The sequence below is a fragment of the Artibeus jamaicensis genome, unplaced genomic scaffold, assembly GCF_021234435.1.
Source record: "Artibeus jamaicensis isolate MK-2021 breed Jamaican fruit bat unplaced genomic scaffold, CSHL_Jam_final contig_1015, whole genome shotgun sequence".
Taxonomy (NCBI): Eukaryota; Metazoa; Chordata; class Mammalia; order Chiroptera; family Phyllostomidae; genus Artibeus; species Artibeus jamaicensis.
This window is the reverse complement of record NW_026521194.1, coordinates 5,482,295-5,499,162: the sequence shown is the minus strand read 5'-3', so window position 1 is coordinate 5,499,162 and position 16,868 is coordinate 5,482,295. Positions and strand designations below refer to the sequence as shown.

Here is a 16,868-nt window from a genome sequence, read left to right as displayed (position 1 = left end):
ATTCCCACCACCATCCTCGCACTCACAGGAAGGACACGGAAAAGTCCGCAGTGTTCCTGCTGCCGACACGTGAACCTCACTTTGCTTTTCTACATAATGTTAATTTGAAGGAATGACAAAATATACGGCTTAAAAAAAATGAAGACACACACTGCGCATGTGAGCATGGTACCATGTTTTAAAGTGGTGGTTCCTGCAGGGTTGGAAGCAGGAGTCTCTTGGCTGCACCAGTGGAATTCCACACTGAGGGGGACCCAAGGAGCACAAGGCACAGTGCAGGTGAAACAGTACAGAAAGGAGAGGGTTGAGGAGTAGGACGGAAAGAAAAACGGCCGAACTACCAAATATGAGCACACACATTTTTTCAGATCTCGGTACACGTTAGGTTAGAAGAAAATTTCTCGGCAAATACAATTTGTAAGTGGAGACTGAATAATTTCTAACTGGTAATATAAAACAGCCATTTCCCCCAGACGCATAACAATTCTTCACCTTACATCTAAAGTGAAATATTTATGGTACCAAGGTCTTTAAAGAAAGGGGACCTAATCCCTTGAGTTTAATGGCTATCTTCCATCCCCTTCTGAAGATCAAAAGAAAGCCAAGCCCTTACACAACTCTGCAGTGCTGATCCCCACACACCTGCAGACGCATTAACTCTTCTGCAGAGGAAACTGACAGGAGAGCAGAGGTGCCCACCGAGTCCCCACTGCACGGCCCTGGCAGGGCGACCTGTGCGCAGCAACGGGCGATCCGGGCAGCCTGGCAAGCTCTGTGCACGCAGCGCCTGCCTTCTGTAGAACTTTATTCTTAAAAAGTCACCAGCAAAGCCTCGTCTTCTAACTAATGGAAAAAATGTCTTCAACAAAGAATTTTTAAAAAATAGATCACCACGATCGCCTTATGACTAAATGTCTAAAATCATAACTTTAAACTCCCCCAGTTTTACTTTATCTAGAAAAATTGTAGCTTATTCCCATGGCTATCCCTTTTTAACATTTCTTAAGATCAATTTTAAAGTCTAATTTTAGCTACATGTCTCATACACACGTACTCACACATACTCACATTTCAAAATCCAGAGGAGGTCAGGAATGTCAGAATATAAAGGTGATCCAACAGGGGCCGGGCTGACTGAGGAGACTCTTGTGGCAACTCTGATGCGTGCTTGCAAATTTCTTGAAATGTTTCTCAAGAAAAAAGTTAAATGACAGAAGTCTTTTTTTTTAAGTCCTCACCTGAGGATACATTTACTGATTTTAGCGAGAGAGGGAGAGAAGCACTGATTGGTTGCCTCCCATGCATGGGATGAAACCTGTAGCCTAGGTATGTGCCCTGACCAGGGATCAAACCCACAACTTTCTTGGTGTGTGGGACAGCACTCCAACCAATGGAGCCACCCGGCTACAGTTCAAGGTCTGTTCTGGAAACAGAGACCGTATCTGTATCTACACATCTGTGAACTTTGCTCTGATGTGGACTGGATTTTTACTCCTACCCAGTTTGAAATATCTCCAAGTTTTCTCCTGAACATGTTCAATCTGACTGAAGGGCTGTATAAATCATTTCATCCTTTAGAAATATCAAAGATCGTAGAATTTTAGATCTCTATTCCTTTGTGGAATCGAAAAGCATTTACCATAAAACAAAGTAAATTTAGAAAGTCAAATATTTGTACCATATAAAAAAGCCCCAGCAATTGCTGGTAAGCAACATATATCAAAACAATCTACAAAGCACAGAGAAGAAGATAGAACTGGATCTATTCCTCATATGCCCTCAGGGTGAGTTACAAACAGGTCAGACGCTGCAATGAAAGCACGAGAGGAGGCGTGGGGAACTCCCCCCTCATCCCAGAGTGGGAGAAGCTTTCCTAACCAGGACTCAAGTCCAGAGGCAATAAAGAAAAAAGTATTAAGTTTTACCATATAAAAGTTTTAAAAATCTACATGGCAAAAACATAACAAAAGACAAAAGAGAACGTAAAAGTAGTTGAATATATATCATGAAGTGTTAATATCCCAAACACATAAAAAGTTTCTAAAAACAGAGAAGAAAAAGACCAACAAACTTAAAGAAAAAAATAGCCCTGGCTGGCGTAGCTCAGTGCATTGAGCGTGGGCCTGCAAACCAAAGGGTCGAGGTTCGATTCCCAGTCAGGGCACATGCCTGGGTTGCAAGCCAGTTGTCAGCGGGGGACACACAAGAGGCAACCACACATTGATATTTCTCTCCCTCTCTCTTTCCCTTCCCCTCTAAAGGATAAATAAATAAGATCTTTTAAAAAAAAGAATAAATAAGCATATATGTGAACAGGCAATTAGTTCACAGAAAAGGAAATAAAAATGTCCTATCAAGGTGAAGATATGTTTACTTGCTCATAATGAGGGAGACCCAGTTACCACTGTAGTGGGTACCATTCCCACCTGAAGGACTGGCCAAAAACAGGGAACCTTGTGAACAGGGTTCTGCTCACACGCTGCTGCTGAGTTTGTACAGTGTTGGAACCATGAGTCCCACGGGGGAGTGTTTACCATTTGTCCAAATAATCCCATACTTCTAGGCATCAGTCCTGAAAATGCCCTAGCAAAAATTCCTAACACACACAAAGCTACTCGTTGCAGCATTATTTGTAACAGCAACAGACTGGCGGCAGCCTACACGTCCACCGACAGAGGGTTAGTTGAATGAACTGCGGACCCCGAGGCACAGACCCAGGGCAGAGGGGGGGTCTCCAGGCACTGCTGCGGAGGGACGGCCAGTGAGGGCTGTACAGACACCGTGTCAAGTAGCAACTCTTCAGCTGAGAAGGTGGAGGAGAGTCAATACACGCATGCGCATATTTTTTAAAACCTACAGAATAAGCAAAAATATTTTCCATAAACTATAGAGGCAGGGAGGGAAGAGTGTGAAGGGAATGAAGATGGAATTCTCTAAACATGCTTTAGCTGATTGTACACAGGGTGGGAAAAAGTGGGTTTACAGTTGTTCACATGGAAAATAATAACTCTTACTTCACGTATTCACAATTGTACACTTACTTCTGCCCCACTGTGTATATCCTAAGTACAAAAAGACTTAAAATTCTACTTAAACAGACTGTGTTTGTACTCAGTTGTCAGCAATAATACTGATATTATTTTGAAACTAAGCTAGCTGGATAGATGGTAGAAACAGGGTAAACAAATAAGTAGTAAGATAAATTTGTTAGAAAACAAGGTTTCCAGTGTAAAGAGCTATAAATTAAAAGCCAAACACAGCAAGTAAAAATGATCTAATCCTCATGTGAACCAGAAAGATTCGTATGAACTTGATTTCTGTCCTTTAAAAAGGGGGTGGGGTTCCCCAGCTCTGCATACTAAAAACTCCTAGAAACAATGACTCACTCAGTAGTGACGAGCAACCTTCACATCCAGATTGTGATCGAAATTCGATTCCCCACTAAAAGGAATCGCACCTGCTGGGAGATGCAGCTGGTTCCAGGTCTGAGGCAGAAACTGTATGACGAGCCCAGAAATCTATTTCCTATATCACCACCCACCACCCACTGAACAAGTATCTCCCAGCTGACGGAGGTTCCCCTAGACTTTGAGCAGTCCTTTCCCTTTCTCTTCCAGAACAATTCAGCTGAACCCGGATCCAGGAGGGAAAGTTGCCACAGGGTGGCAAGCAGGAGGGGAAGACGCCTACAGGTAAGCAGGTGACAGTCTGGGTCTGAGTGAGGAGCAGGCCCATAGCAGGGGACAAAATGGAGTTTAGGTTACACACGGGGCACTGTTCAGGTAAATAAAAAAGAAAGAAATGATAAGTAGCATTTTCCATCCTTATGTTTTTCCTTAAAATGAATCACTAAATAGTACCATTACTAACAATTTTTGAATATTGGTTCTGTTCATGCAATATAACTCTAATGAAGAAGTAAATAAATAAGCCCAAAGTACAGTTAAATAAATAAATAAGTAGGTAGATAGATAGATAGGTAAGAGATAACGGGAGCCAGGTTCCTCACTGTCGGAGAAAAGAAGAAGGGAACGGGAGGAGCCTGGAATGCACCCTGAAGGGCTGGGCTGCAGTGGAGGTATTGCTGGGGACTTAGGGTCGGGATGGTGCACATGCACATTTGCATACACATGCAAATTGCAACTCTCACCCCTAATAGCAATAAATACACCCACACCCACCCCTCGCTCAAGTAGAACCAGGATGGAGAAACAGAGCAAAGGAAAATTCCAGATAAGCATGGTACCTCTTAGTTAAGACAGGAAGTCTTAAAAGTGCACAAAGACAGGAAGTACTAATAACAATACAAACTAATAAGAAAATGTTAAAAGGACAAAAAAGCCAGCATGAAGGGGCTACCTCTAGCCAAACTGGGACAAGGTGAGCATCAGAATAATGACTGCACTGGATTAAAATACACTGAATAAAATAGGAAATACTGAGTCCATACTGATATAAATAAATAGGAAGCCAGATTAGGAACAGAACATTCACGTTAATTGTGATGGATAAAGGAATAGTAAAAAAGCCTCAATCAAGGGATTCGTGAACATTACCAGTTAAGAGGTAAATGGAACCTGCATCTTGGCAGGACACTTGATAGGATGCACTGAGTGAACAGCATGACTTCTGTAGCATTCTCCCAAAGACGCCTAACTGGAATCTAGTGGTAAATAGAGATCAGGTGGCCCAAAATTGAGGGACTCACTACAAAATAATTGGTTTGTAACCTTCAAAAGTGTCAAGGTCTTGAAGGTCAAGGAAAGTTGGTGCTAGAACGCCCAGAACAAAACTAATGAGACATGGCAGCTGGGGGCAACGAGCAATTCTCTGATGTGAAGCACTGATGAAATCTGCACAGGATGTGGGGAGTGACGGTGGTGAACATTAACACGAGCATTTTCCTGGTGGTTGTGTAGGGTGATGTCCTTGTTTGGAGTTAACACATACTAAAGTAAGTATTCAGGGGAAGTGGGATTTACTCTCAAATAGTTCAGGAAAAAGCTGTTTGTACTGTACTTGCATTTTTTCCTTTTTACTGAATTTATTGGGGTCACAACTAGTTGACAAAGTTATACAGGTGTACTTGCATTTCTAAGAAGCATGTTACTTTAAAAAATTAACAAAACAGGGTTTAAGTTACGTAAGGGATGCTTCCCACCCAATTCTTAAAAAAAAAAAAAAGGAAAGTACAGCACAGGAAACACAGCCAATCACACTGTAATGACCATGTATGGTGTCCGATGGGCACTAGCTTTATCAGGGTGATCACTTCCTAAGTCTACACAAGGTTGTCCAGAAAGTATCCACCCATGCACTATAAAAATAGAGACATTTATTTTTGCCACGACATGTTTCATGCCAAGTCCTGCATCAAAATCGTGGACACAGTAGTTTCTGGAACCCCCAGATCAGCTTCTGTCAGATGCCAATCTTTGCTGATTGCGGCCCCAACATGTTCAACATTCTCAGGTGTCCTGCTTGTGGCAGGGCTTCCAGAACGTGGATCACTTCCCACAGACTCTCTGCTACCTTTGAAGCATCTGTGCCACACCTTTATTTGTGAAGCACTCCTTGCACTGTCCCCCAAAGCCTTCTGAATCATCCAAGTAGTTTCCACAGAGGACTGTTCAAGCTTAACACAAAATTTGATGCAGATTCACGGCTCTACTCGGTCATTTTGAAAGTGAGGGCCACACAAAACACATGCTCACCAAACCGTGTCTACCACCCCCACTGACTAGTACAGTGAAGTCGCCATTGTTCACACATGTGCATTCTAGTCCACTCTCCTTGGCTGTCTGGTTACACTGATGTCGTGCAAACTGGTCTTATTATATTAACAATGGATGTATTTTTTCCAGACAGGTCTCATATAAATATCTAATCACTGTGTTGTTCACCTAAAACCAACATAATATTCTGTCAATTGTAATAAAAATAATTTTTAAAAAAGATAAAAAATTATCGCCCTAGTCTTACACCTTGAAAGGAACTGCTATGAATACACCATGGGGGAAAGACATTTTATGTATAGATAAATTCAACAAAGTTATTTGCTGGAACACATTCACTTCAAAAGAAATAAAAGCAGTTCCCTGTTTTAAATTACTCCTCCTTATTCTCTTAGAACTTTTTTTTCCTGAACAATTTTTAGGGTCACTCAAATAGATAAGAGACGTTATTTCTGTCCTTAATACTCATCTGCCCGCCCATTCATCCATCTAGATCCATGCATACATGCTTTTTCCTCTATCACAGTATTTCCCACTATTTTTGGAAATGCAACATCCTCTCATTTTCTTGTTACCTTACCCTGACAAAGTATTAGATATCGTACATTATTTTAAGTGACTAAGTTAATTTTATTGGGAAATTTTAGGAACTTAAGACCAAAAAAAGCAAAAAAAAAAAACAGAAAAATCTTCTGCCGTATCATATTAACTCATATCACTAAATTTTCTTCAAATTACCAAAGAGAACTTAAGAAATATGAGTTGAATCATCAATGTTTTGGCAGATTTTCCTTTTTAAGTCAAGGTAATGAAAAATAATTACTATTCGCTGTCCAGCACCCAGAAGTGCAGGACAGCTTTAAGGGCCTGGTGTCCTAGGCAACGAGAACACCCAGACCCCGAAATCCGACTGCTGCTTCACAAACAGCCGCACCAACACCGATCAGGTTTCACACTTGCCAGTACCACACCACGTGGCGCGACGACTCAGTGGTATTAAAACCTCAGACGCCCTTCGCCATGGCACCTAAAGGAAAAGCAAGTGAAGTAAGGTGTAAAGAGGGAGACCCCCAATCACCGTCACTGCAGCACCCGTGGACTTTCTGATTCTCCACCAGGTGGGTTTCAAACTTTGTCCAAAGTATACACACAATTTTATTTTTTTTAATAAGAGCCCAGAAGACATTTTGAAAGCCAATCCTCTAAAACATATTCCTTGGGAATGGCCAAAGTCCATGGTAAAAATGCCAATGGGAAATAAATGCCAGTGGTTAGCAATAAGAGCCTTAAGGGCAATGAGACACAAGCACAACCTTGAAGCTAATACACATGAAGGTGTTTGGAAGAAAACCACTGTAGATGTGGATATAAGAGCCAGCCATCAAATGCATTTAAAAGTGAAGAGTAAAGGAACTGAGAAAGAGAGAGGAGATGAAAGAATGAATGATTTTACTAATAATTTTAAAATAACTCATAAGCTGGCTTAAAACTTGATTCAGTTATCTTAGAGCTGGGTAGCATTTTAATACTGCAAAGGAGTTCAGGCAGGTAGAAGTTAAAATATGACTCGTAAGTTAGGATTAGTTTAACCTTCAAGAAAGAGAACCCCAAATATCAATGGCTGGAAAAGACGGAACCACATCCAAACCAGGGTAGCGGCTCCAGGAAATAAGGCCTGAGCTCAGCGAGGCCGCGGGCACTGGAGAGCGCTGCCCTTTCCTCAGCCCTGCCCAGGGCTGCACTCCATACGTTCACCCACTTTTCTATCCACCCAGCATCCTCGAGTCCTTCTGGATCCAAGCTGGATCGGCCACTCAGAGTCGGACTGATACTGGCTCACCAGAACGCGTCCTGGCGTAGGGACTCACAGGACCGGAACGACCAGCATGCCGCGGCACGCCACGTCCGACACCTGGGTGCTGCCCCGGTGTGGCCCCCACGTACACTGACGGTGTGTGAGCAAGCAAACCCGTCTTTCACGTGTGAGATAAAAGCTGGGGAGTAGAAGTCACCCTCAAATCCTGTAAGTTTCAGAATCTGGGCCCCCAACGAGCTAAAAATGGACTCTTCCATCCCTCTGTAGTTGGGCCACGGCCTTTTCTACGGAACAGCGGAAGTCAGCGTCCAGTCTGGGAACAGGAAAGGAGTGCAAAGTGGCAAAGAAAAATATCTTTAGTTCTCTCCTTTTTTTTGCCCAGTACATGTAGTTAAATTTAAATAACCCCCAAAATGTATTCAGCTACAGTATACAGTTTTAAGAGGGGTGACAACCGGTTCTTGGGGACAGAGCAGAAGTATGAAAAAATCTTACATGTCCCCATGGTTTGTGGCCCTCCACAGCTGAACCTGCCTGACAAAGATCTCACTCCTTGGTATTCAGTTCCTCTCAGTGGGTTGTCCCGGGCCTCACAGGAGCAACACGGACATGGGAGACAGTCAGTCCAAGTGAGATCAGGGCCATAGGCCTGTGGAGGTGGATGGCCGTGACTGTGACTGGAAGGCTGCCGCTGGCTGCCTCGTGGATACTGCTTGTGTCTGGTCCTGGGAGTGTCTGTGTGTAGCTCAGGCTATGAGTTTCTAATTCAAAAAGCTAGTCAATGCATTACTGATTACATCAAGTGCTGAACAGAGACACTGACCGTATTTAACTGTCAGGTGGTTATTTGCTGTCATTGAGGAAAAGTTTCATTCACTAAAAATGATTTCTAAGAAATAAATGACTTTTTCAATTGTTCTACTTTTGCTGAAAAAATTTTTGAATAATTTTTTTATATACTTGGTACGGACACAAAGCATTTAAATTGCTAATTGGCAAATATATAATTTGATACACTGTAACAAAGTAAATAAGTAACATTAGAAGTTATTCAGCAGATACAGTTAAATGTTAGTTTTTTAATTGAAGGTCGAACTTAAAATTTAAAGGTTCCTCAGGGGAGAGAGGATATAAGGGTAAAGAGGTTGAGAGGCACCAGGTCATGACAGTGTCAGGTGGGACACTGAGCTGACCATGCCGTTCCAGTGAGACCGGAAGCGCAGCACTCGAGCTTGCTGGATGCTAAAACGTCAATCAAACAAGCACCAACACCCCCCCTCCGCCCCCCAGTAAAGACTGACCGTGAGTCATAAGAAATCTGCCTTGCACAGGTAAGAAAAAGTGCGCAAGGACGAGGAACGTGCCCTGAAACGACACGGAGCGTGATGCCTCGCGTGGTGACTGCGGAAGCTTGCGGAAACGCGGAAGGAAACACAAGCTCCGCGTTACCCGCTGTGTCGACTGTGTAGTGATGGCGACTGCTGACAGGTTTAGTATTGCTGAGTCTTTCAGTCCCGTCTCTGAATTGTATCTGAAAGCTTGCCCCAAACACAACAAACAGGGAACCAAAAGAATAAGGAGTGTTTTTAGAGTAATAAGGTCAGGAAGCTTAAAAAACTCCCAAGCCCTTTTTCTTTTAAACCTGATGCCTTAACAAAATAATGTCTTTGTTCATGGTAACTAAATGTGGGCACGCCATGCTGGGCATTTTAGGTAAATCAAACCATAAATGGAACACCTTGACTCCAACAGGTTGTTCCACACATATATTCCCAAGCTCAGATTACACTGAAAACCAGTGTGAAGACCAGGGAAACATCCCAATTTCACCCAGGTGTCAACATCTGAAACCTTTCTCAGGTGTCCTGAAAGAGGAACGAGGTCATGACCTCCAGGTCACGTCAATAATCATCAGGCGTTACTGTAACAGAAGGCATCCAAACAGCCGCTGTGGGTACATATGGTGCAGGATTATGTGTGCATTACTTGCAAGGCTATTTTTCATTTTACAAAATGAATCCTGAGCAGCATGAAAAACAGCACTGTCAAAACTAAAAGTTCTAAAACTTCTGTTCACCAGAGACCTTGTCTCAAGTTAAATTGAAGTTTTCTGTAGAACTGTAAATAAACTGAAATAGGTAACAAATTTAAGGGGGAAAATACACCCTTAAGTCGCTGAAAGTCGCTGCAGCCAATCCTACACAAAGCCCTCTGCCTTCTAAAAGAAATGGCTTTTGCCACTGATTTGCCTGGGAACCACATAACTGCTCTAAACACAAAAATGTGGAAAATTTTCCCTGCCCAAAAGTGGTTTCTGAAAAGGAGAAATGCATTTTAACATACATAATTTAGTTTGCAAAAAACCACAAAAACAAAGGGGAAGAAGCATGGAAAAGGGCATATCCATGCGCTGTAATGAGCTGATTGAGTGCCACCGGAGCATCTGAGTGGACGCTTTGGAGACCCTCTAAATGCCCTGCAGTCTGATAAAAAGTCAAAGCTGCTCCTCTGTTTCCACTCAACAACAGACCTTACTCTATCGGCAACTCCACAGTCTACCTCACTTTATATTCTTAATTGCAAGGGTGCTCAGCAAACGCACACTACATAAGACTAAGTGACCTCAGCAGAGGCCGCCTGCACAACAAGCAAGCTTACACACCAGTGTCAACAAAACTCTTTGGGATCGGTGCGATGATCAGATTTCTCTTACAATGAACAGGGCCAAGACCCTCAAAGGCATCACATTCTGTCCCACTCCCCCCACCCCCAAAAGCCGGTCAGGAGGTAACGGGCGGTTCATTAGAAGGGGCAGCGAGATGAGGCAGAGCTGCCAGCAGACTGACATTAGCAGGGATTTCTGGTGAACAGACTGAGCTCAGAAGTAACTGCACAGCCACCGGGGATTTTAATTATTAAAGGTAAACCATATGCCAGAGTAACAGAAGACAGCTCAGCAATCCAGAATGGTAGGAAACAGTAGTTCTTCATCTCTTTCTACTTTACTTTCTGATAATCAGAAGACCTATACTTAACATGCAAATTATAAATTTGAAAAAAATGATGTCAGTAAACATACCCCAGCAACTGAATTGTGTTTACAGGTTTGCTCACGAGAGAAAGCTGTATGAAGTTCACAGGTTTATGGAATTTCAGATGAAGAACTAATGCTGATCTATTTTGACAAGCCACATCTTTAGGTCTTAATTTCTTTAACCACAAAAAAAAAAAAGATAATTGTATTTGCCATTGGACAATCCAAATAGACTTAGAAATCCCTACGAGAAATGAGGAGCTATTATTTACAGTGACACTAGTTCCCTCGGTCTTGATGGCTCGTACAGAAACCATTCCGAGAGTGATGTGGCCGGTGCCACTGACGGGGACATCCAAAGTCAATACTTGTCTTGTCTGAAAGAAGGCCAGTTAGATATACTAAAATATGTACTGACCGAGGCCACACATATGTATAAAGAAGTTGTACCAAACCTTCTCCAATTCATAAATCTAGGGCTTCTCACACCTGTAAAAACTTTAAAAATGTTGTAATATTTTATTATGAGAACCAAAGTGAATTCAAAGGAAAACAAGCTTGACTCTGTCCCCATATGTGACCAAAAACCGTAACTTAAAAAAATGAAGAAGCAGCTTTGATATTTTCCCCCTAATTAGCTAAGATTCCTTATTCTAGCATTCAAAACTCTCAGTGCAGTCCTAAATCCTCCCCCATCCCGTAGTCAAACCAAACTGCACTCGGCCATGTTTCCCAGCCTTTTCGGCTCTCTCGTGTGCTTTGCCCCGTTTCCTCGGTCTCCAACTACCCTTCTTGCAAAGGCCCATCTAACAGCCCAGGAACTCATGAATGCTTTCCCAGGTGCCCTCAAGAAGCTGCACCATCTCCCTCCTCGGAGACTCACGGCACTGGTCTTGGCAGCCCCGTGTGACAGCGGGTCTGCAGGGGTCTCTCCGGTTGCAGGCACCTTCAGGGTAGGGACCGTGTCCTACTTATCCCTGCCTCCTGGCTGGGAATGCAGATCCTTGTGGGAAACAATGTCTCCGGAGCTTATTGAGGCAAGACAGTCATAATATTAAGACGCTGGTTTATGGTTTATAGAAACACCATTGATATAAAAGTTACATATACAAGTATCAACCCATAATAAATTATGCTCCAAACTACCATTCAGCTCTTTGCAACCTTTCAAGTAAGAAAGACAAAATTAGACCTCAAATGCATGGCATATCTGTTTCGAGGAACTGATTTTTATCCAGTTAATCTGTTTCTGAGGTAAGACTTCAGCGGAGACTCCAGAAGGCGGGGATGCAGTGTCACACCAGCTTTCAATTTCAGGCTGCTATTAACAAGGATAACCTAAAAGCAGGTCTCAAAGCAGAATTCTTAAAAGTACACTGGCGAACAAGTAATGACAAGAGAACCAGATTCTGAGCTGCCCTCAGTTAAATTACAGGAGACTGGAGGGTGGGCCAAGCCCTTGGCCGAAATTTCAGCTCTTATCGCAAAGAAAGCTCCCCAACAAAGGCTACCACATGTTGCTTTCGCCTAAGCTCCCCAACTGTTGCCTGTGACCAGTGCAAAGGCATCAGGTACCTTACCCTCCAAACTCTGCATCTATCCCAGAACTTGCCCTCCTTCACCTTCTCCCACCTGCTTACCTATCATCCAAGAACACTCTTTCTGAACGACTTAGAGCTTTCTTTCCTACAGAAAGTTTCTTCCCTTTCTATAGGGAACTCACTACATAAAAGCCCTGTCAACCTCAGGACCAAGGACGTGTGTGTCCTCTCCATCTCGCCCAGCCGCTGGAGGTTCAGACTGCAGGCCCTGAGGGCCTTGTCCTCTTTCTGGCTAGCATACAAGGGTTGGGCCCCCCAAAAAAACTGGAATTATCTTCAGGAGGTGGGGCCCCTTGAAGTACAGGCTTCCCCAACTAGATGAGTGTTCTAGAACCCATGTGTATCAGTGTACCAGCTGGCGTTGTTGTGAGAGGCTGCGTTTGCCCATTTCATGACGGGTGATTTATGAGTGCACCTGCCATACCACACTGAGCATTCTGCGGTTTTTAACCAAAAATAGCATGATCCCTGTGCCCTACCTCCCTCTTCGCCCAATTTCACCCCAAGAGACTGTTTTTGTTTCTCCAGGTGAAAAAAGTCCTTAAAGGGAAATGTGTTGCCAATGTGGAAGAGATGAAACCAAAAATAGCAGAAACACCGAAAAAGCATCAAAATCACCAAGTTCAAAATCTGTTTTGAGCAGAAGGAAAAAAGTCTCAATTGGTGTATTATATCAAATGGAGAGGACTTTGAAGGTGACTGAAGTTTAAACATGCAAGAATAAGTACACAATTTTTAATAAATAAATTCCTGTTTGGGGGGACCCTCCTGGTTTGTGTGGCTCAGTAAATCCTCTCTTTCAGAAAAACTTTCAGCATCAAAGATTTTTGTTTAACAGTAAAAGGAATGATGAATGCAAGCAGCTCAGCCTTGTGGGAAGAACACTGGAAAGCAGGGACCTCAGCTTCTACACGTGTGACCAGCCCGACCCACTGAACCCGCTGCGCCTCCGTGCCTGCACCAGCCAGACCAGGAAACTGAACTCGATAAACCCCAAGATTCAGGTCTAATACTCTAGAATTCTATAAGCACAGTATCTTTTTTTTTTTATTATAAACAGACAATCCCATCAATCTTCAACCTAAAAGGGCCCATCGAGTTCTGGGTTACTGCATTTTCAAAGAAGTCTCCAAATAAAAGCAAATTAAAACAAAACAACAACAACAAACCTCCAAGGACTAAGAAAAATAAATCTATGGGAAAAACAGAGACAGGTCCTCCCCAGCCCTATACCACAGAGTAATTGCTAAATGACACTTCTAAAAAATGAACGTTCTGTTAAAAATTTAAGAAGCCCAATACAGTTATAAAAAAGCATAAAGTAAACAGTAGGAACAAGTTGTAAGATAATTTTTTCAAGTTGTTTCTGGATCTCCTGCCTAACAAAATGAACTCAGATTCAAGCTGTAGGGATGAGAGGCAGAAACTTCAAAATTCCTCAGGCGGTGGGAAACCAGCACATCTGGACTATAATGAAAGTATACTGCGCAGCACAAGAGCTCTGAAAAGCGTTTTCTTTAAATGTAGGAAGGAAAGGGATATTACTAACAAGTAACTGAAATGAGGCTTTATCTCCTTCCCCCCCACTAACCCTCCTCCCAAACTTCATCAAAACCAGGGCCAGACCTCTTCATCACATCGTCCCGGACTCTAGACTCAGCCGCGCTGTCTCACCTTCAGAGGCTCTGATCGCATATCCGCCCTTCTTCTCGCCGGGGGGCACGTCCAGCAGCTGCATAATTCTATCCAGTAGCCCATGGATGATCTCAAACCCAGGATTCTTGTTGTAATAAACAGCACAAAGATGCCTGTAGTTTCTGGCACCTACATCTGAAAAAATAAAAGAATAAGTTACGAGGCCACAATGACAATTACTCAAGAATCTCATTTACTCCAACATAAAGTTGGACAAGATCAACAAAAAAAGGAAACCTCTTAGTAAACACAGAGAGAATCATTCAACTTCAAAGGCAAAATAAGGTGGCTTTTTGAACCACCAAATTTCCTGAAGAGTTTTTATTTGGAGTAGGTGAGGAAAACCCTCGATGCTGGCCCCGGAACAATAAGGTGTCCTGGTGGTGTGAAGTGGCAAAACTCTTTGTATTCAGTTTAGCAGCACACAAGGGAACCTGGAAACTTCACAATATTATACAAAGGAAATAATCCTAAATACAAAAAAAGGCTTCATCTGAGAAATTATTTCTGCACGAAGCATTATTTCCAATTGTGAAACTAGAAACCACGTGAATAGGGTAAGGAAAGGCTAGATAGAATAGTACACTCACTCGTCAGAATACAGTGTGGCTAAGCAGCATCTTTATAAAGATTTATAATAGAGCCAGACCGAATACTTAAAATGGTAAATGAAAAAAAAGGAAGAACATACAATAGGTTCAAAAACTAGAAAGCAAAGAAGGGAATGACTATCGCAAAAGGTAGGGCAGTGGTCACTCCAGGTAAAGAGAAGGTGGTAATGATGGGGAGGGGTCTTTAAGAAGCTTAAGATACTGGCAGTAGACCATTTCTTAAGCTGGATGGCTACACTGGTGTTTGCTTTATAGTACTCTTTTTAAACCATATGTTATATACACTTTTTACAATTAAAGCAGAAAAGAAGCAATATATGAAGATAAAAATTACAACTGTGTGAATAAAACCATAAGCCAAAAAAAAAAAAAACTCCATGCACAGGAAAAAGACCAAACAAATGCACTTACGTGTTAACAGAGGTTATGTTTGGGCAGAGATAATTTTTGTCCAAATTTTAGCTACTTTCTCTCTTTCCCTTGATTAGTTATGTATTATTTTACCTTGAAATTCAGAGTGCAGAAATGACAGTATTTTAAAAAAGGTAACATTGTTCATTTTCAACAGTCCAAATAAGCCCTGATGGGTGTACGGATGAACAAACTGTGGTCCATCCATACAACGTACTCAGCAATAAGAAGACACAAACCTACTGACTGACACTCGTGACAGTTCCGATCAATGTCAAGGGTGCTATGCTGAATGAATAGGGCCGGTCTCAAAAGGCTACATACAGCACGAGTCCATTTGTATGACATTCCACAAAAGGCCGACAGCAGGTAGTGTTTATCTGAGGTTAGATGTGGAGGCAAAAATTTAACTACAATGGAAACCATGAAGGGTTTTCAGGGTGACAGGGCAGTTTTAAATCTTGTAGTGATGGTTACAAAAATTTAAACCCCTATTAAAAGGTATTTTTTTAAAAAAGAAGGACACTGCCTATAAAGGTAGACTCAAATTCAATCTGACCCTTTACTTTATAATGGGTAAATACAGTGTGGCTGCTTAATTCTGGAGGAGACCACAACTCTAATACAAATACTGAATGACTGCTGGTTTCACATCACTTTTTCAAATTAGGACCAAAGAAAGAACTAATGTCAATTAGGGAACAAACTGCAAATAAAAAGCTGCTTTATATTAGCATGTATTAAGCCAAGGTTTTTCCACAGATTTATTTTGAGAAGGAAAAATCCTGAGACGTCCTGAATTAAATCACATCAGGCTACACAGTGCAAGGAAGAGACAAGAAGGGTTCATCAGTTAACAGCTAAAGGGCCCAAACCAACTACTGCCTTCTTATGTCCGAGTGCACGCTGACACTGCACTAACTTTCAGGTGGCCATTTCCTCAACGACCGAGAGAGAATGGCCAACCGCCAGAAGGCACTGCATACTGGTTACACAGGAACTTTCCAAACCAGTGCCCACAACCAATCCAAAAGCATCAGGTACTTCCTTGTGGAATATGCATCTATCCCAGAACTGCCCCCATTCTTCTTTTCCAGCGCCCTCTTACCTACAGCCAATTTAAATACATCCAAAACAACTTGCATCTCTCTTCTCCAAACTCACTGTGTAGAAGAGCCCCAAGCCCTGGCTGGTGTGGCTCAGTGGTTTGAGTGCCGGTCTTTGAACCAAAGGGATGCTGGTTCAGTCGCTAGTCAGGGCACATGCCTGGGTTGTGGGCCAGGTCAGGTCCCCAGTAGGGGGCATGCAAGAGGCAACCACACACTAATGTTTCTCTCCCTCTCCTTCTTTCTCTCCCTCTCTCCCCCTCTGTCTAATATAAATAAATAAAATCTTAAAAAAAAAAAAGAGCCCCATCAACCCCAGGAAGCCAGACATGTATGTTCTCCAAGTCACCATGCTGGGGGTGGCTCAGAGCATATGGTTGACCTGGTCTTTTTTCTGGCTAGTATATGGCTCAATAAATCCTTCCTTTCAGAAAAACTTTCAGTCTCAAAGGTTTTTGATTGACAATTCCCAATGCATAATTGACACAAAATATTGAATGCCTTTGACCTTCCAGATAATGAAAACGTATTATTTTAAGACACTGTACTCAACTACTAAAGTAATATAAAAGTGAGCACATAAATGGCATAAAAGAAAAAGGGAAATTAATGTTAACTATTTACCATGTGCCAGGTACTTGGTACCTATCAATCAATGTATATATAATCTTATTGAATTCTCAAGAAAATCATGTAAGCTAGGTTTTAGTATCCCTATAAAATAGAATGGGGAAAATAAAATGGAGAAAGAAAAGGCCAGAAACATTTTGCACAAACTTAAGCCAACTGGCTGGAGCTAACTGTAATTAATTACACAGCTAGTAAGTTATGAAACTAGGACTTGACCAGAATCATCTGA

At 42.3% G+C, this 16,868-nt stretch overlaps 1 protein-coding gene across 1 annotated transcript in view; it reads right to left on the bottom strand.

The window, feature by feature from the left end:
• FARSB (phenylalanyl-tRNA synthetase subunit beta) overlaps window positions 1-16,868 on the bottom strand; it is a 51,567-nt gene that overhangs the window by 4,596 nt on the left and 30,103 nt on the right. Inside the window, exon 16 of the mRNA XM_037147489.2 lies at window positions 13,861-14,016. Within this exon, the coding sequence (XP_037003384.1) occupies window positions 13,861-14,016 (156 nt within the window). The remainder of the gene's footprint in view (window positions 1-13,860; window positions 14,017-16,868) is intronic.